Here is a 19,750-nt window from a genome sequence, read left to right as displayed (position 1 = left end):
ATTATCTTTTTCCGCTTTCAACCAGTTGTTCCAGGAGGCACCCGTGGCCCATTGTGGCCAGGCCTTCCCTCCCTGAGAATCCAAAGGTTGTCAGCAGCAGGGCATGTCTTGTGCATTCAGCAGGTGGCCCAGCACTTGTGCCCTTGTGCACCTGGCTGCTGGCAGCAGCACAGGACACATGGCAGAGGCCAGACTCAGCAAACCAAGGGACAAGAGGCATACTCTATCGATAATCACTCAACTAATTTGACATGTCCTTGAAAAGCCAGACAGCCTAGAAGGCTGTGTCCTCTTATCAGTGAATGAAGTTTCCCAAATTGCTAGTTCAGAGTAACATGTAAAAGCATTTTTTGCCCCTGAGTTGCATTTCTCCCTCTGGTGCAATTCTTATCTCACAGGGTATAGAGTATCTGTTCCATCTCCTACTTCTCCTCAAGCAGCCTTTCTAAGGGGATTGCAGAGCTGCTAAGGTAGAACTCTTCACAAATCTTTCACTCAGTCTGTCTTAGAACAAAAAACAGGGAGGGAATGCATTTTCACTGAATTAGTGTTCTGTATGTGAGTTCCCTAAGAAGCATGACATGCCAGGTGTAATGGCTCATGCCTGTAATCCCAGCACTTTCAGAGAATGAGGAAGGTGGATCACTTGAGCCCAGGAGTTCAAGACCAGCCTGGGCAACCTGGTGAGACCCCATCTCTATAAAAATTAGCCAGGTGTTAGGCCGGGCACGGTGGCTCATGCCTGTAATCCCAGCACTTTGGGAGGCCGAGGTGGGTGGATCACTTGAGGTCAGGAGTTCGAGACTAGCCTGGCCAATATGGTGAAACGCCGTCTCTACTAAAAATACAAAAATTAGCTGGGCGTGGTGGCGGGCGCCTGTAGTCCCAGCTACTCGAGAGGCTGAGGCAAAAGAATCACTTGAACCTGGGAGGCAGAGGTTGCAGTGAGCCAAGATTGCACCACTACACTCCAGCCTGGGCGACAGCAAGACTCCGTGTCAAAAAAAAAAAAAAAAGGAAAAATTAGCCAGGTGTGGTGGCATGTGCCTGTAGTCCCAGCTCCCAGGAGGCTGAGGTGGGAGAATTATGTGAGCCTGGGGAGACTGAGGCTGCAGTGAGTGGTGATCGCACCACTGCACTCCAGCCTGAGCGACAGAATGAGATCCTGTCTCAAAAAAAAAAAAAAAAGCCTGACATTAAAGAACAGCCTAGCCTACCCTCCTAGCTGTAGATACTGGTTTGTCTGTCAACAGAAGCTTAGAAGTTCTGTTATATAGAAATATATAAATGGATTCCAGAAATAGCTACATTCATTTTCACTTTAAAATGTGAATTAGCAAGTTGAAAGATTATTTTAAAGAAAACCTAAATGAAAGGAAAATCACATGTTCCCATATTAATTGCCATCATATGCAAAAGAACTCTTAGCTGTAATCTGGATGGAGGGAATGTGACCTTTGGAAGACTCGGAAAGCATTTGGTCCATTACCTACAACATCAGCTAAGGGCCCAACCCAAATGGTAAAATGTGGTTGGAAACTTGTTAAATTTGCTTGTACCAGTGTTGGACCTACCAGTGATAGGGTTTTGCAGGGTACCAAATGATGCTTTGGAGGGTGCACCCAGCAGTGTGCAGAGTGAGCAAACTTGGTGGCCTGGCCTGGAGCCTCCAGCCACACTCTTTGTGAGAGTTGCTTAGAATATGGCCATAATTCCACAGAAGCATTTGCTCCAGGTATTGCCAGAGGAGGAAGTGTTTGTAGGGTTAGGTGCTTCATATGAAAACAGTGGACTGTGTGAATTGCTGTTGCAGCAGGAGTCAGTCATAAGGTAAATGTTCCCATGTGGCAGGTAGACTTGGCCTTAATTTTTTGCCCTCTCACCTTGACACAGGGTATCACTGAGCCAATAAGACCAGGCTGGAGTTGACACCTTCTAGGTGCACTTAGTGGGAGCCATGTCTAATGCCAGTACCCTCTAGGTTGCAGATGTCTTTTGGTGGGTGTTGGGACATAGCTGTCTTCCTTTCCCCCTTCCTGAAATCCTAAATTCAACTGGAGGGAAGCCCAACACACCTGCTTAGAATTGAGGAGACAGGGCCGGACACAGTGACTCAATCCTGTAATCCCAGCACTTTTTGAGGCTGAGGTGGGAGGATTGCTTTGAGCTCAGCAGTTCAAGACCAGTGGGCAACATGGTGAAACCCCATATCTATTTTATTTAATTAAAAAAGAAGCCAGGAGTCAGGGAAGACTCCCTCTTAGTGCCTACAAATGCACATGTCTGAGCAGGCTTAGAGGAGTAGGGGATTCATTGAGCTCTTTTGGTGACTCAGCTCAGATTCTCACCGGCTGCCCAAGTATGGCATTTGTCAATAGAGGAAGCAGAAGAGTTTGCTGATTTGTGCTGCCCTGCAAAGCAATGATTTACACAGTTTAGGGAGCCACACCGTGTTCTGGAATCTAAGGTGGGTGAGTGTCCCAGGGCACAGGGAGGTGATGGGCACAGAGGTTAATAATATATTGCTGGAGCACCAGCTTACCCACCACAACCTCTTCATTCATTCACAAATAATCATCAGGATCCTACTTTGGTGATCCGGGTGGACTTCTGGGTACTTGGAATATAAAACTCCCTGCTTTTTAAACAGAAGCTTTTTTACTTGTTATTTTCTAACAAATAAGAGGCTCTCTTATGCTTCCTGGAAGTGGCATTTAACAATTCTGAACCTTAGTGCTCGCTTCAGCAGCACATACACTAAAATTGGAACAATATGGAGTTGAGCATGGCACAAGGATGACATGCAAATTCATGAAACAGTTCTGAACTTTAGAATGAGGAGCTGCTTCTGCCTGGACAGAATATTATGATTTTTAATCCGAAGGGACTATACACTATGAAGTTATACCTCCTCTCGATTCTTCTACACAGCCAGCAGGATTTGTTTAAGTTTTCAAGAACAGTTCACCACAGTTTTAGGATTATTTGATTTTAATGAACTGGGTCCCTTGCCTATTTCTGTATTTTATCAGAATAGCAAATATGCACCCTGAAATCAAAAGAGCCTCTGACACTAAATTTAGGACATCTCATTATTATCAACTGTGCCTGTGAGACAACAATTGCTCGTGAGCATTCACTGAGGGAAGCTTACAAAATTATTATCAGGGACATAGTACAAATCTAGTAGGGCCATGAAGTCTCTCTGTTCCTTTGTCATTTTGCATATAAAGCGATAGCAACAAGGTTACTTCACTTCAGATGATTCCTTTTCAGAGTGCTACTCTATCAGATGGAAGTGTTCTCTCCCTGCCAGCACTAGTGACGCCAGTTAGAACCAGCTGCTGATGGTCTGGGAGGGGATAGCAAGGCTGTGCCTTCAGCCTTCACAAAGCTCATTTAACTATGCACTTCCACAGCCTCTTCCCTTGTGTCCCTGCTGTCCTAGCACATTGCTTACTGCTGAGCCTGATTCCAGTGCCATTCCTGCTGAAATTAAATACAGGCTTCAATTGCAGGAGAATGTGTTGTCAGAAGAAAAACACCTTGAATGTAGAGGTATATTCTGACAATAGCTTACCTAGAGAAATACTAGAATTTTATGCAAGGTTCAAATCATTTCTAAGCCATAATTGATGTACATCTGACAGATTGTTCTAGTATTATACTTTAAGTACCTAGAAACAAAACAACTTTCTATTCAAATCCTATTGGGGTGCTTAGGATTCCTAGCCACAAAGATTCAAGGGCAGAGGTACATAGGTTTGAATTATGAATGGCATCATTTCTTATCAGACAGTAGTTTTTCAGTCATTTCAACCCAGAGCCTCTAACTGTGCCATTGCATTCTGAATTATAGGTGTGATGAACCAAGGAGTGGCCCCTATGGTAGGGACTCCAGCACCAGGTGGAAGTCCATATGGACAACAGGTGAGCTTCCCAGTTTGATTTTCTAGGACTTGACAGAATTCGAGTTATCCTTCTCAGAACATGTGCAGAGTCTCTTTTTGCCTCACCATGTGGTCCTGTGCTCTTCAGGTGGGAGTTTTGGGGCCTCCAGGGCAGCAGGCACCACCTCCATATCCCGGCCCACATCCAGCTGGACCCCCTGTCATACAGCAGCCAACAACACCCATGTTTGTAGCTCCCCCACCAAAGACCCAGCGGCTTCTTCACTCAGAGGCCTACCTGAAATACATTGAAGGACTCAGTGCGGAGTCCAACAGCATTAGCAAGTGGGATCAGACACTGGCAGGTAAGGAGATTCCTTCTAAATAAGCCTTTGTGAAATACATGCTTCCTCAAAGCTGTCTTACTGCTGTTAGCATAATAGTATATCATACAATAAACACCCCTTTTTCTTATACAATTAAAATAAATTATATATTTCATAAATGGTTTGGAGTTTCTTTGCATGTTTACATAACACACTGAAAATGGTTTGGTTTCTTTTGTTTTTGAGACAGGGTCTCGCTCTGTTGCCTAGGCTGGAGTGCAGTGGCGCGATCTTGGCTCACTGCAGTCTCCGCCTTCCAGGTTCAACTGATTCTTCTGCCTCAGCCTCCCCAGTAGCTGGGATTACAGGCACGTGCCACCACACCTGGCTAATGTTTATATTTTTAGTAGAGATGGGGTTTCACCATATCAGCCAGGCTGGTCTCAAACTCTTGACCTCAAGTGATCCACCTGCCTCGGCCTCTCAAAGTGCTGGGATTACAGGCGTGAGCCACTGTGCCTGGCCTGAAAATGGTTTTTGGGTTTTTTTTGGTTTTTTTTGTTTTTTTGAGACAGTCTCACTCTGTCGCCCAGGCTGGAGTACAGTGGTACAATCTCGACTTACTGCAACCTCCGACCCCCAGGTTCAAGCGATTCTTGTGTCTTAGCCTCCTGAGCAGCTGGAATTACAGGTGCTCACCACCACGCCCAGCTAATTTTTTTATCTTTAGTAGAGATGGGGTTTTGCCGTTTTGGCCAGGCTGGTCTCAAACTCCTGACCTCAGGTGATCTATTCACCTCAGCCTCCCAAAGAGCTGGGATTATAGGCATGAGTCACAGCGCCCTGCCTAAAAGTGTTGTTGTGGTTTTTTTTGCCAAATTTCAAAGCCTAGTTTTCTCATAAACATCACTGCCATCTTTTTAAGTACATTGTTTTTTGTTTGTTGTTTTGTTTTGTTTTGTTTTGTTTTTCAGGCATTGGGACATTAGTATAGATGCATTGGGTAAATTAAAAATTATTGGCCAGGCACGGTGGCTCCCACTTTGGGAGGCTGAAGTGGACAGATCGATTGAGTTCAGGAGTTTGAGACCAGCCTGGACAACATGGCAAAACCCCGTCTCTACAAAAAAATTAAAAATTAGCCAGATGAGGGCCAGGAGCGGTGGCTCACGCCTGTAATCCCAGCACTTTGGGAGGCTGAAGCGGGCAGATCACTTGAGGTCAGGAGATCAAGACCATCCTGGCCAACATGGTGAAATCCCATCTCTACTAAAAATACAAAAATTAGCTGGGCGTGGTGTCTGGTGTCTGTAATCCCAGCTACTTGGGAGGCTGAGGCACGAGAATCATTTGAACCTGGAGGTGGAGGTTGCAGTGAGCCAAGATCACACCACTGCACTCCAGCCTGGGTGACAGAATAAGACTCTGTCTAAAAAAAAAAAAAAACTATTTTACCTCAGTTTAACAAAAGGAAAAAAATATTAAAAACCGATTAGGCTATTCATTTAGTTCAACATACTTATGTATTTTCAGTATGTACTAAAGTACTTGTGTAGTTTCTGGAGAGAAGTTTGGAAGTTTCTACTTGTTCTTGATTTCTAAACCAACTTTGGTCATCTCATTTCATTTCTTTAGAGTAGAAGGTATATTTTCCCTTTCTTCACATGTTTACCTTTTTAGGAATTTTTGTTAACATTGAAGTAATTATTAAATATCAGGGATGCCTACAAAAAAATAATGATCAGGCCGGGTGCAGTGGCTCACACCTGTAATCCCAGCACTTTGGGAGGCCAAGGTAGGCAGATCACCTGAGGTCAGGAGTTCAAGACCAGCCTGGCCAACATGGTGAAACCTGTCTCTACTAAAAATAGAAAAATCAGCCAGGCTTGGTGGCAGATTCCTGTAATCCCAGCTACTCTGGAGCCTGAGGCAGGAGAATCGCTTGAACCCAGGAGGTAGAGGTTGCAGTGAGCTGAGTTCGCGCCACTGCACTCCAGCGAGGGCGACAGAGCGAGACTCGATGTCAAAAAAAAAAAAAATTTATGATCAAATCGTTTAGTGCCTAGTAAAATGATATAAGAAATGTGCCTGGAAATATTCTGCAGTTAAAATTCATAATATTTAATAAATATTCAATGTTTTGTGTTTTAATAAGTTCGTCAGACCTTAGAACTGAGGGAAATTTTGCCAACTTAAAATTCTAATTTCTGTCTCTCTGTACTTTAATTTTCAGCTCGAAGACGCGACGTCCATTTGTCGAAAGAACAGGAGAGCCGCCTACCCTCTCACTGGCTGAAAAGCAAAGGGGCCCACACCACCATGGCAGATGCCCTCTGGCGCCTTCGAGATTTGATGCTCCGGGACACCCTCAACATTCGCCAAGCATACAACCTAGAAAATGTTTAATCACATCATTACGTTTCTTTTATATAGAAGCATAAAGAGTTGTGGATCAGTAGCCATTTTAGTTACTGGGGGTGGGGGGAAGGAACAAAGGAGGATAATTTTTATTGCATTTTACTGTACATCACAAGGCCATTTTTATATACGGACACTTTTAATAAGCTATTTCAATTTGTTTGTTAAGTTGACTTTATCAAATACACAAAGATTTTTTTGCATATGTTTCCTTCGTTTAAAACCAGTTTCATAATTGGTTGTATATGTAGACTTGGAGTTTTATCTTTTTACTTGTTGCCATGGAACTGAAACCATTAGAGGTTTTGTCTTGGCTTGGGGTTTTTGTTTTCTTGGTTTTGGGTTTTTTTATATATATATATAAAAGAACAAAATGAAAAAAAACACACACACACAAGAGTTTACAGATTAGTTTAAATTGATAATGAAATGTGAAGTTTGTCCTAGTTTACATCTTAGAGAGGGGAGTATACTTGTGTTTGTTTCATGTGCCTGAATATCTTAAGCCACTTTCTGCAAAAGCTGTTTCTTACAGATGAAGTGCTTTCTTTGAAAGGTGGTTATTTAGGTTTTAGATGTTTAATAGACACAGCACATTTGCTCTATTAACTCAGAGGCTCACTACAGAAATACGTAATCAGTGCTGTGCATCTGTCTGCAGCTAATGTACCTCCTGGACACCAGGAGGGGAAAAAGCACTTTTTCAATTGTGCTGAGTTAGACATCTGTGAGTTAGACTATGGTGTCAGTGATTTTTGCAGAACACGTGCACAACCCTGAGGTATGTTTAATCTAGGCAGGTACGTTTAAGGATATTTTGATCTATTTATAATGAATTCACAATTTATGCCTATAAATTTCAGATGATTTAAAATTTTAAACCTGTTACATTGAAAAACATTGAAGTTCGTCTTGAAGAAAGCATTAAGGTATGCATGGAGGTGATTTATTTTTAAACATAACACCTAACCTAACATGGGTAAGAGAGTATGGAACTAGATATGAGCTGTATAAGAAGCATAATTGTGAACGAGTAGATTGATTGCCTTCATATACAAGTATGTTTTAGTATTCCTTATTTCCTTATTATCAGATGTATTTTTTTCTTTTAAGTTTCAATGTTGTTATAATTCTCAACCAGAAATTTAATACTTTCTAAAATATTTTTTAAATTTAGCTTGTGCTTTTGAATTACAGGAGAAGGGAATCATAATTTAATAAAACGCTTACTAGAAAGACCATTACAGATCCCAAACACTTGGGTTTGGTGACCCTGTCTTTCTTATATGACCCTACAATAAACATTTGAAGGCAGCATAGGATGGCAGACAGTAGGAACATTGTTTCACTTGGCGGCATGTTTTTGAAACCTGCTTTATAGTAACTGGGTGATTGCCATTGTGGTAGAGCTTCCACTGCTGTTTATAATCTGAGAGAGTTAATCTCAGAGGATGCTTTTTTCCTTTTAATCTGCTATGAATCAGTACCCAGATGTTTAATTACTGTACTTATTAAATCATGAGGGCAAAAGAGTGTAGAATGGAAAAAAGTCTCTTGTATCTAGATACTTTAAATACAGGAGGCCCTTTAACTTAATTGCCTTTAGTCAACCACTGGATTTGAATTTGCATCAAGTATTTTAAATAATATTGAATTTAAAAAAATGTATTGCAGTAGTGTGTCAGTACCTTATTGTTAAAGTGAGTCAGATAAATCTTCAATTCCTGGTTATTTGGGCAATTGAATCATCATGGACTGTATAATGCAATCAGATTATTTTGTTTCTAGACATCCTTGAATTACACCAAAGAACATGAAATTTAGTTGTGGTTAAATTATTTATTTATTTCATGCATTCATTTTATTTCCCTTAAGGTCTAGATGAGACTTCTTTGGGGAGCCTCTAAAAAAATTCTTCACTGGGGGCCACGTGGGTCATTAGAAGCCAGAGCTCTCCTCCAGGCTCCTTCCCAGTGCCTAGAGGTGCTATAGGAAACATAGATCCAGCCAGGGGCTTCCCTAAGGCAGTGCAGCACTGGCCCAGGGCATCACTAGACAGGCCCTAATTAAGTTTTTTTTAAAAAGCCTGTGTATTTATTTTAGAATCATGTTTTTCTGTATATTAACTTGGGGGATATCGTTAATATTTAGGATATAAGATTTGAGGTCAGCCATCTTCAAAAAAGAAAAAAAAAATTGACTTAAGAAAGTACAAGTAAACAATACACCTTTTTTTCATAAGTTTTAGGAACTGTAGTAATGTGGCTTAGAAAGTATAATGGCCTAAATGTTTTCAAAATGTAAGTTCCTGTGGAGAAGAATTGTTTATATTGCAAACGGGGGGACTGAGGGGAACCTGTAGGTTTAAAACAGTATGTTTGTCAGCCAACTGATTTAAAAGGCCTTTAACTGTTTTCGTTGTTGTTTTTTTTTAAGCCACTCTCCCCTTCCTATGAGGAAGAATTGAGAGGGGCACCTATTTCTGTAAAATCCCCAAATTGGTGTTGATGATTTTGAGCTTGAATGTTTTCATACCTGATTAAAACTTGGTTTATTCTAATTTCTGTATCATATCATCTGAGGTTTACGTGGTAACTAGTCTTATAACATGTATGTATCTTTTTTTTGTTGTTCATCTAAAGCTTTTTAATCCAAATAAATACAGAGTTTGCAAAGTGATTTGGATTAACCAGGTTTGGTTGTTCTGTTAAAGTGGTGTCAGATGTTTCAAGCAGATTTAACTCCTGCAAGCCCTGATTTCATGCTGACAGGGATGTATGTGACTGCCAATTTAAGAGAACAAAGCTCCACAGATGGAGATGAAAGTCAGTGTCCAGACCTCTGGTTCAGGGCTCGGGCTGCATTAACACAGAGCCAAATGTAGCCAGACTGCAGACTGAAGTGCCCCACGCCACGCCTCAGGTTGGCAGTCAAGGAATTCCTACATGTCCTCAGCATGGGCAGAAATGCAGGTTGAAATTAAAATTGGAGAGTTACTGAGGGCGGAAAGTGAGGAAAGCATGTCCTCTATCATAAAGCAGTATAGCCCACTTCAAATAGCTTGTCTGTGGCCAGAAGAAACAGGTGGCCCAGGTGTCTTTACATCTTTATAAACTCTTAAAACATGACCATGCTTTTAATAGAAAGTGTTGGTAAAATCAACCAACTGTTTTCTTCTAATATCACTTTGCAAATCCCTGTGGTTCTGTTCTCCTGAATTTAGGATAGTACCGGCATCTGTGCCCCTGAGCATATTTTGAACAATCATTGATGCATAGCCAGACATCCCATCTGAACACTGAGCAAACAAATATTGCTATTATTCTGTTCCTTTTTTTTTTTTTCTTTTGAGACAGAACCTCACTCTGTCACCCAGGCTGGAGTGCAGTGGTGCAACCTTGGCTCACTGCAGCATGCGCCACCATGCCTGGCTAATTTTTGAATTTTTAGTAGAGACAGGGTTTCTCCGTATTGGCTAGGCTGGTTTTGAACTCCTGGCCTCAAGTGATCTACCTGCCTCAGCCTCCCAAAGTGCTAAGGTTACAGGTGTGAGCCACTGCGCCCAGCCTACTCTGTTCCATTTTAGCCTGGAAGTATGCTAGGTCCCTGAATGAAAGTTCAGAACTAAACAAATTAATGGAGTGTCCCTTTTCCCTGTTTTGGCTATTTCATGGTATTTACATCTTGCAGATAGCACATAAATGAGACAAGAAACTCCAGATTTAATAGACGTGTGAAGACTAAGCACTAACATGCTTTACTAGGAGATAAATTACTTTGGAAAACAACAGGGTCCAAGAGTGTGTGTGTGTGCGCGCGTATATATATATATATATATATTTTTTTTTAAATGTTGTCATTCACGCCATTCTCCTGCCTTAGCCTCCTGAGTAGCTGGGACTACAGGCGCCCAGCACCACGCCCGGCTAATTTTTTTGTGTTTTTAGTAGAGATGGGGTTTCACTGTGTTAGCGAGGATGGTCTTGATCTCCTGATGTCGTGATCCGCCTGCCTCGGCCTCCCAAAGTGCTAGGATTACAGGCGTGAGCCACCGCGCCCAGCTAAGAGTATATTTCTTTAAAGAGAGTTAATTCAGTGTGAAAAATTTAAACACACACACAAAATGGAGATTAAATATCACATCAGGGATGTAGGTAAGACTTCCAAAATAGAGCTGCTAGATGAACAAAAATAACTCATTTATTCACTACTTTTTTTCTTTCTTTTTTTGGGGGGGGCTGTAATACTGTTGTACTATTATTAGGTACTTTCTCTATAAATTCAGATAATAAAGTGACACTCCAAAGCCCATGTTCTTTCCCCAACACCACAGTGGAGGTGGAGTTCTAGTAATAAATGCTAATCAGGTTTTCAGCATTCTGCAATAAGTATAGTTCTTGAAATTTATTAAAATTTATGCCCTGTAGTTTACAGTTGGTGGTACTGCAATTCTTTTCACGGCTTTTTTGTTTTTGTTTTTGTTTTTGAGACAGGGTCTCACTCCATTGCCCAGGTTAGAGTGCAGTGCTGGGATCATACTTACTGCAGTCTTGATCTGGCTCAGGTGATTCTCCCACCTCAGCCTCCCAAATAGCTGGGACTACAGGTGCACACCACCAGGCCTGGCTAATTTTTTGTACTTTTTGTAGAGACAGGGTTTCACCACGTTGCCCAGGCTAGTCTTGAACTCCTGGGCTCAAGTAATCCTCCTACCTCAGCCTCCCAAAGTGCTGGGATTATAGACATGAGCCACTACTCCTGGCGCCCTTAAATAGTTCAGTGTCTGATAAGTAGGATAGAGTCATATTCCTAGTAGGAGAGTTAAAAATACTTTTGAGGGAGAATTAAAAGCTTATATACCTTAGCTGGGCACAGTAGCTCATGCCTGTAATCCCAACACTTTGGGAGGCTGAGGTGGGAGCACTGCTTGAGCCCAGGATTTTGAGACCAGCCTGGTCAACACAGCAAGACCCTGTGTCTACAAAAAATTCAAAAATTAGCCAAGCATGGTAGCTAGCTAGTCCCAGCTACCTGGGAGGTTGAGGCAGGAGGATCGCTTGAGCCCAAGAGTTCAAGGCTGCAGTGAACTATAATCATGCCACTGCATTCCAGCCTGGGTGACAGTGAAACTCATCTCAAAAAAAGCTTGCACCCTAACAAATGAGTTCTCACTCACAGCATCCAAACTAATATGCTCTGAAAACCTATCTTCCATTGAATACAATAATTGTTTTGGTAGTCTACCTGCCTAAAAGTCAGAAGTTGTCCAATCTTTTTTTTTTTTTTTTTTTTTGAGACGGAGTTTCACTCTTGTTGCCCAGGCTGGAGTGCAATGGCGCGATCTCGGCTCACCGCAACCTCCGCCTCCCAGGTTCAAGCGATTCTCCTGCTTCAGCCTCCTGAGTAGCTGGGATTATAGGTGCCTGCCACCACACCGGCTAATTTTTTTTTTTTTTTTTTTTTTTTTTTTTTTGAGACGGAGTCTCACTTTGTCGCCCAGGCTGGCGTGCAGTGGCGCGATCTCGGCTCTCTGCAAGCTCCGCCTCCCGGGCTCACGCCATTCTCCTGCCTCAGCCTCCCGAGTAGCTGGGACCACAGGTGCCCGCCACCATGCCTGGCTAATTTTTTGTATTTTTAGTAGAGACGGGGTTTCATCGTATTAGCCAGGATAGCCTCGATCTCCTGACCTCGTGATTTGCCCACCTCAGCCTCCCAAAGTGCTGGGATTACAGGCGTAAGCCACCGTGCCCGGCCATACACCCAGCTAATTTTATATTTTTAGTAGAGACGGGCTTTTTCCGTGTTGGTCAGGCTGGTCTCAAACTCCTGACTTCAGGTGATCCACCTGCCTCGGCCACCCAAAGTGCTGAAAGTACAGGTGTGAGCCACTGCACCCAGCCTTCTTTTTTCTTTTAATAGAGACGGAGTGTATGTTGCCCAGGCTGGCCTTGAACTCCTTGCCTCAAGCAATCCTCCTGCCTGAGCCTCCCAAAGTGCTTGGATTACAGGCTTGAGCCACCAACCCTGGCCATCATTTTCAAAGTCTGTTGTCCTTAATAAATTAACATTCTAATGGAAAGAAGAAAAAGAAATGGAGAGGAAGGCTCTAGAGAAGGCCAACACAAAATTCAGTCTAATGGTTCTCTGTGGGGTGGAAGCAGGGGGATGGGCCAGGGAATGAACCCACAGCAGACACAAAAGTTAGCCAATGGTTTTATTAATGTTTACTATTATTCTTTGTAAAAGGTATGATGCATTTTCTATATGTATCAAATATTAAACTCCTAAAACAAGGTGGGTTAGGGCAAACATGGAGTATGGCCATATAATTGAGAATCATACTATAGTTTTTATACAGCAGTCAAGTCACTAAAAATGGTTTATCAGGTTAGGTTTACCAGGAATCCTAGATGACACAACTGGGCATGAGAATACGATGAACCACCGTCCTCTCCCTGGTGGCAGAGGTCATTACTGGCCTTTCACATTCAAGCCATCTCCCAGCTGTGACTCTGGGCTTGCTGCACTGTAGTGTAGGTAGTGCTTTAAGGAGATGGGAGTAGTTAATGGTTCTTTACTGAATTGGTTCTAAGATAAGTGGACTAAAATTAGAAGAAAAATCTAGAAAAAATTAGGAGACAGGTTTGTGGCAGAGATCATTAACTTGAGGATACCCTATGGCCTTAAGCATCGGCTTTATTCTCATGCAATAGTTAGAAACTATTCTGAAACTTAGTCTTTAGTATGTAGATTTTTTTTTGCTTGAAACGATGTTAGATGTGGCTATGCAAGCATGGAAAGGTGTCTGCTTTTTCTACCAGGCTGATCCAAACTTACATCGGGTCAAATTGCCAAATCACTCAATAGACTGAGCCTCTGATTTAGCTCAAGTCTGGGATGCTTTATACTGTGTAGGTTCACTTTCTCATGGAAGGAGCAACTGTTTCTAGCAGCTGAATCGAACAGCAACATCTTCATCCTAGAGTAGTGTGAAACCTGTTGCCCAGAGTCCTCATGAAGATCCAGCCCTTGCAGTTTAGGGGAGCCAAGCAAGGGAGGAGCATATTTCTGTTCACAAGAACACTAGCATGAGAAATGCATAGTCAATCAAGAATTTCCACCACCCTAGCAAAAAGTTTATAGTCTAGTAGCTGGCAGAAATACAACCTGCATAATTATCCTGGTTTAAATGATCTGGCAATAGAGAATGTGTCCATAATTTAATTTGAATTCTGCAAAAAAGTAAATAAGGTTATAATTAGTTGCCTAAAAACAAAGATTGCCGAAAACAATTCGGGCTTCACTGAAAAGCATCCTGATTGATCCTTGAATTGTTTAAGAAATATTTCATGGACTAGATTCATCGAGTGAGTGTTTTAGGAGGAAATAATTTTCCCACAAGTGCTGTCCAGCAGTGACTTGGGAAGTACTCAAGCAGAGACAGAACTATAAAAATTCTTTGCAAAAACAGTTATTGGAATATTGTGCAGCTGATAAAGGACAAGCTGTGTCAGAACAAGAGATCTGAAAAGTATATTTTAAAAGGCACTGAAACCAATAGTAAAAATTCATATTGACTTTATTGACTGCTGAAGTTCAGTCTCATTCATCTTCCAGCCTTCTCTGATACTGTCTTTCTGAGGCTTTTCTACGGTAGACATCATCTGTATCAAACAAAAAGTTGCTCAGATGTTTAAGAAACATATTTAAAATTAAAACAATCTGAATAATTTAACCAATAGTCTAGGTCTGTCACCTACTTCTGAATCTTGGCATTAATATTTAACTCAATGCCAAAATAAACTTAAAACAAAACTTGAGTTAGATGAGGACTATGATAATGGAGTTCTAGACTTAAATAGGGTAAAAGTCAGTGTCTTGAAAGATAGAATCATGTCTTAGCACATCTCTTAGTGTTTTAAGATGTCCCTCACTTCCTTCTCCCCCATAATTTCTATTCTGTGCTCTGAAGTCATCCTTCTTAACTAAAACCTGGCTCCTCAAAGGCACTTCTTGCCTCTTGGCTCTCTGATGCTCCCTCTCCCATATCCAGAAACCTTCAGGTGGGGAGAGGAGATCAGTTTCCTTGTTCCAGCTGCTGCTTTGCCAGACCTTTGACTCGCCACCTTCATGTAAAGAATCTTCTTTCCAGGCCGGGCACAGTGGCTCTCGCCTGTAATCCCAGCACTTTGGGAGGCCGAGGCAGGCGGATCACAAGGTCAGGAGTTTGAGACCAGCCTGGCCAGTATGGTGAAACCCCGTCACTACTAAAAATACAAAAATTAACCAGGTGTGGTGGCAGGCACCTGTAGTCCCACCTACTCAGGAGGCTGAGGCAGGAGAGTCGCTTGAACCCAGGAGGCAGAGGCTGCAGTGAGCCAAGACCGTGCCACCACACTCCAGCCTGGGCGACAGAGCAAGACTCTGTCTCAAAAAAAAAAAAAAAAAAAAAAAAAAAAACTTCTTCCTTCATGGCTCATGCCATTTGTCTGCCACCATCTTTCTTTGGCACCTGCTCTCCATCATGCCCCTTCAGTCACCAAAAGTGCTGGCCTTTGGCTCAGGTTCCTTGACCGTGTCCTGTGCCTTCTCCCCAGATACCACTATTACCCATGGGGATGAAGCTCCAGTACCCTTCACCTTCAACATCTTCCAGTCACTTGCAGGGCTCCTCTGAAGGATTTCTGTTCATACCACAACCCCCATTACCTTTCCAGCCCTCCTGTCCTTGGACCTCACGTTTCTTCCCCAGGTCCTTGGCCCCGTCTTACCCGCTCAGCCGCTTCTTGTTCTCTCTCCTGGCAAATCAGCTAAAATTCCTTCATACTCTTGTCAATATCTTAACTTCCTGACACACCCTCAAAACCCCAGCCACCGATTAATCCAACTTCCTCCCTTCCCCATGCTTCACCCTGCTTGCTGTGTCCTGAGGGGCCAACTGATGCCTCTAACTGGGTCCACTGAGGTGTCTGACAATCCTGTTTCCTCAGCCATCATCCTGACTCTTTTTCACCCACCCCCAAATGGCCATTTCCTCTCTTCCTTCACAGAGGAAAGTCATCATAAGGAACTCTTCCAGCTAACTTCCAAGGGCTTACTCCTGTCACCCAGCTCTGGTCCCACCCTCTCAAGGGTCCAGTATCTCCAGCCTCTCTCCACCCTCTCCTTCTAGATCATTATTTGCATATCCTGCAGTCTCTCCTAGAGGAAGGGGGGTTACCTCCCCTTCACAGAGCCAGACGTATTTAACCTCCTGTCTTCTGTGATAACAAATCCTCCTGGTTTCCCTCCTTGCCTTTCTGGCCATTCTCAGTTACCCTTAAAATGTTGGGATTTGGGCCAGGCGCAGTGGCTCACGCCTGTAATCCCAGCACTTTGGGAGGCCAAGGTGGGCAGATCACCTGAGGTCAGGAGTTCTAGACCAGCCTGACCAACATGGAGACACCCCATGTCTACTAAAAATACAAAATTAGCCGGGCGTGGTGGCGCATGCCTGTAATCCCAGCTACTCCAGAGGCTGAGGCAGGAGAATCACTTGAACTTGGGAGGCAGAGGTTGCGGTGAGCCAAGATCGCACCACTGCACTCCAGCCTGGGCAACAAGAGTGAAACTCAGTCTCAAAAAATAAATTAATTAAATTAAAATGTTGGGATTTGACTTCCATCACAATTTGCTTGTGAATGGTTCACAAATCCCAATTTCTGGCCCAGATTTGCCTCCTGAGCTTCAGCTCTGTATAACCATATCTACCTCATCACGTCCCAGATGGTGCCCAGGATGGCCCTGCCTGTGTTCAGCACCTTCAGGAAATGCACTACCCCCTGCCCCAGGTGTCCCACCAGAAGCCTCCACTCCTCATCTCCTGAGTCCACTTAATCACCATGCCCTGTCAGTACTACCTCTGGGCTGTCTTTTACTTCCATCCCTTCTTGGTATCCTTTCTGCCCCAACCTAGACCAGGCCACTGTCTCAACTCTGGACAGCCATACAGCATAACTGTTCCTACCAATCTGTCCACAAGGAGCCATTCTCCACATGTTAAAGCCTCTCCTTAAAACGACTCAATCCTTGGGATCCATTCTTGGTTCTCCAGTCCCTTTGCCACCCTGCCCAGGCACCCTTCTAGCCATCCCCACTTTGTTGATCTGCTTCAATCCCTCAAACACACAGCATACTCTCACACAAGTGCTCCTACCACTGCCATGGAGATGCTTTCAATTCCACACACCTTCCCCTCATCTGACTGACACCTACTCAGTCTTCAGGTCCTACTTTACTTGGTAGCTGCTTCCGGAAGCCTTCCCTGCACCATTTAGTCCAGTTGAGGCGCCCACCCGAGAGTCCTATGTTCCTCCCACTTCCTTCTCACAGCACTGATCACTTTGTATGGTAATTGTCTTTATCATCTTCTTTCCCATTAGAGCTCTTCTGGGGTAAGGGACACCTCTGCCTTGTTCATTATAGCCCCTCAAGAATGCTCATTAAGTATCAATGAATGGATGAACAGAAGGACTAAGGATCTTTAGGAATCACTAATGTAACAATTCTTTAAAATGTGGGTTGGCAAGTCACAAGTGATAGCGTTTCAGGAGAGGGGCAAAGCAGAAAGGGCCGAGGGGTTGGGGAAGTCCTCCTGAAAGGAACTGGCCTGTCCAGAGTTAATGCTCAGTAATGCAGTGCCAGGGGTTACCACTATCTTTACAGTGCTGATCATCTGGACCCAGACCAAAGACCTGGTGCCAATGACTGTCCTGTAAAGGTAGTGGTAATTAGCAAAGCCAGGCAGATCAGCTCCCTCCAGAGTTTGGACAGAAGAATCCAAAGAGAAATGGCTAGTTAGCAGGAGTTTCCCTGACCCCTCATATCCACCCCCTTCTACGACTGTTGTGAGCAAGTCTGTTCCTTAAGCCCAAACGATGTCACCGGCAGGGGTGAAGGGCAGGCGTGAGGGGGCTGGAAGAAGCACGTGATCTCGCCTGTAAGTGCAGGGAAGGTCACAAGGCTGGACGCCAATGTGCCCGGCCTACAGGAGAGCCGGGCCGCCCTGACTGCCAAGCGAATGGAACTGCACTTGCCCAGCGCTCTGAGTGGAATGCGCGGTCTGCAATCTGAGAATACTCCCCAGGAAAACGGATCCCTACCGCCTCGTGCCTTCCTGAAAGGAAACAGAGACTGCTACCCCCTCACTTACAGAAGGTCTCCTGGCCCACGCGCACTTTAATCATGATCCACTCCATCGTTCCTCCCAGGACAAAAAAGAAGGGCAGGAACCGGTAGATGCCAAATCGCTGCTTCCCGGGCACCCGCTGCAGAATCCGTCTCACCTGGGCCCTGGTGAACATGCTCGACCGAGGTCGTGGAGAGGCATATGGCGGAACTAAGCACTGGATCGCCCGGACGCAGCCGAGACCGCCCCGCCCGTTCTCGCCGTGTACCGCGACCTGGGAGACTAGCGAGCGCCGTCCTCCGCCACTGTCTGGTAGGCGCACGAGTGCCGGAACTGGGCGCCGACCTTCTAAAGCGAGGCGGATCCGCCAATCAGACTGCAGCGGGGGCGTGCAGCTCCGCCAATCAGAGCACGGCAGGGCGTGCCTGCTCCCTGAAGCTGAGCAGGGCCCCGAAGGAGCTGGCGCAGGCGCCTCAGCTCTGGAGGTGGGACGGCCCAAAAGGGAAGGACAGCCCACGTGGCGCCGGCCCGGCCCCGCCCCCTGCCTCCCCAGTGCAGGTCTGAGCTCGCAGTTGGCAGCCGCGCCCCCTACTCTGCCACCGCCATTTTTATTCCTAATACCCAGATAGAAGTGATGACCCTCTCTGATGGACTATGTACAGCACCACATTCCAAAATGCAATTATGCAATGCCTTGCGTTTATTTCGGAGACGTGATTGGTGCCTAGACTTCTAAAGTAACAGAATTTGATATGGAGTGTTGAAAGCTGAACTTCATCAATTATCACAGCAAAAATCTAAGTAAGCGCCGCGTGAGAACCCTAAAATTAATAAAAGCTATCTTGTATGGGGCACTTACAGTTCCACAGGCACTTGTAGGCGCTTTATTCACAATAATCGCAGAAGAGCAGTATAAAGAGCATGCACTCTGTTACCAAACCACATCCCTGCTCTACAGGTGCTCCCTTAGCCCATCTGTGCCTCAATTCCCTAAGCCGTAAAACGGAGGCCTTGTTCTGACGCTGTGAGAATTTAGTGCGGTAATAGGAATGATGCACTGAACACAACCCTGGAGCATAGTAACTGATTAATATTAGTTAGAATATTCATTATGATGATAATGATTGGCAGAGCCCTCGCTCTTCACATGTATTCCCAAACATGGTTTTTGTTTGTTTCTTGAGACAGGACCTCGCTCTGTCATCCAGGCTGAAGTGCAGTGGTGCAATCTCGGCTCACTGCAACCCCCTCCTCCCCGGCTCAAGCCATCCTCCCACCACTACAGGCGTGCACCACCACGCCCGGCTAATTTTTTAATTTTTTGTAGAGATGGGGGTCCCACTATATTGGCCAGGCTAGTCTCAAACTCCTGGGCTCAAGAGATCCTCCTGCCTTGGCCTCCCAAAGTGCTGTGATTACAGGCGTGAGCCACCGCGCCGAGTCTGAACGTGTATTGTTTATATGTATTCTCTTAACTGACAGTTTAAGAGACTATGCCAGGTAGAAGCAGGGCTCTGACTTAAGAGACTTCACTTGTAATTGCGTCTTCTCATGCTGCTGTGCTTGCTGAAGATAACTGAAAGGGGCTGTCACTCCGTTACCTAGGACTAAAGTAAAAACTGCAGGAACAGCTTTGAGAAAGGAGACAACTATTAGACAATCTAAGGAAGGTAAATGAAAGCTTAGAACCAATGAGACGATTTGATGATATGGAGATATGGACACAAAATATACAAAAGCAGACTGGAGAGAGCAAGCAGGGCCCCAGAAAGGGTCATAGGGCCCGCAGTGAGCAGCCTGAGCTGCCGCCTGTACAACCGGCTTTGGAGGGCCAGCCCGGAAGCCTCTTTCTCCTCCGGGTAGACTCCGCCCAAGCATGCACACACACAGGCTTGATGCTCGCTCCCGTTTCTACAGGAGGTTTTGACGGCTGGATGCTGCAGGGCATC

At 44.5% G+C, this 19,750-nt stretch overlaps 2 protein-coding genes and 1 pseudogene across 51 annotated transcripts in view; 2 read left to right on the top strand and 1 right to left on the bottom strand.

Moving 5' to 3' along the window:
• PBRM1 (polybromo 1) overlaps positions 1 to 9,313 on the top strand; it is a 139,098-nt gene extending 129,785 nt beyond the window's left edge. For all 50 annotated transcript variants that reach the window (XM_054681971.2, XM_054681965.2, XM_054681953.2 and 47 more), the window contains 3 exons: positions 3,860 to 3,930; positions 4,039 to 4,255; positions 6,450 to 9,313. In XM_054681971.2, coding sequence (XP_054537946.1) covers positions 3,860 to 3,930; positions 4,039 to 4,255; positions 6,450 to 6,622 — 461 coding nt within the window. In that variant the 3' untranslated portion in view covers positions 6,623 to 9,313. The remainder of the gene's footprint in view (positions 1 to 3,859; positions 3,931 to 4,038; positions 4,256 to 6,449) is intronic.
• LOC112208786 (U6 spliceosomal RNA) lies at positions 2,734 to 2,831 on the top strand (annotated as a pseudogene).
• A 4,882-nt stretch (positions 9,314 to 14,195) lies between the features above and the next one.
• Positions 14,196 to 18,127, bottom strand: UQCC5 (ubiquinol-cytochrome c reductase complex assembly factor 5). Its single transcript, XM_063806834.1, has 2 exons — positions 17,826 to 18,127; positions 14,196 to 14,298 (listed from the first exon to the last, which is right to left on the bottom strand). Exons 1-2 carry the CDS (start codon positions 17,974 to 17,976, stop codon positions 14,237 to 14,239), a joined length of 213 nt encoding a protein of 70 aa, XP_063662904.1. The 5' UTR covers positions 17,977 to 18,127; the 3' UTR covers positions 14,196 to 14,236.
• Between the last annotated feature and the right edge of the window lie 1,623 nt (positions 18,128 to 19,750).

Source organism: Pan troglodytes, chromosome 2 (assembly GCF_028858775.2).
Source record: "Pan troglodytes isolate AG18354 chromosome 2, NHGRI_mPanTro3-v2.0_pri, whole genome shotgun sequence".
NCBI lineage: Eukaryota > Metazoa > Chordata > Mammalia > Primates > Hominidae > Pan > Pan troglodytes.
The sequence above is the reverse complement of the archived record's forward strand: the minus strand, read 5'-3'. Positions and strand labels throughout refer to the sequence as shown.

Coding starts and splice junctions, on each gene's coding strand:
- UQCC5 (XM_063806834.1), bottom strand. CDS start 17,976: ATGTTCACCAGGGCCCAGGTGAGACGGATTCTGCAGCGGGTGCCCGGG. Junction 14,299..17,825: donor CGTGGGCCAGGAGACCTTCT/GTAAGTGAGGGG, acceptor TGTTTGATACAG/ATGATGTCTACCGTAGAAAA.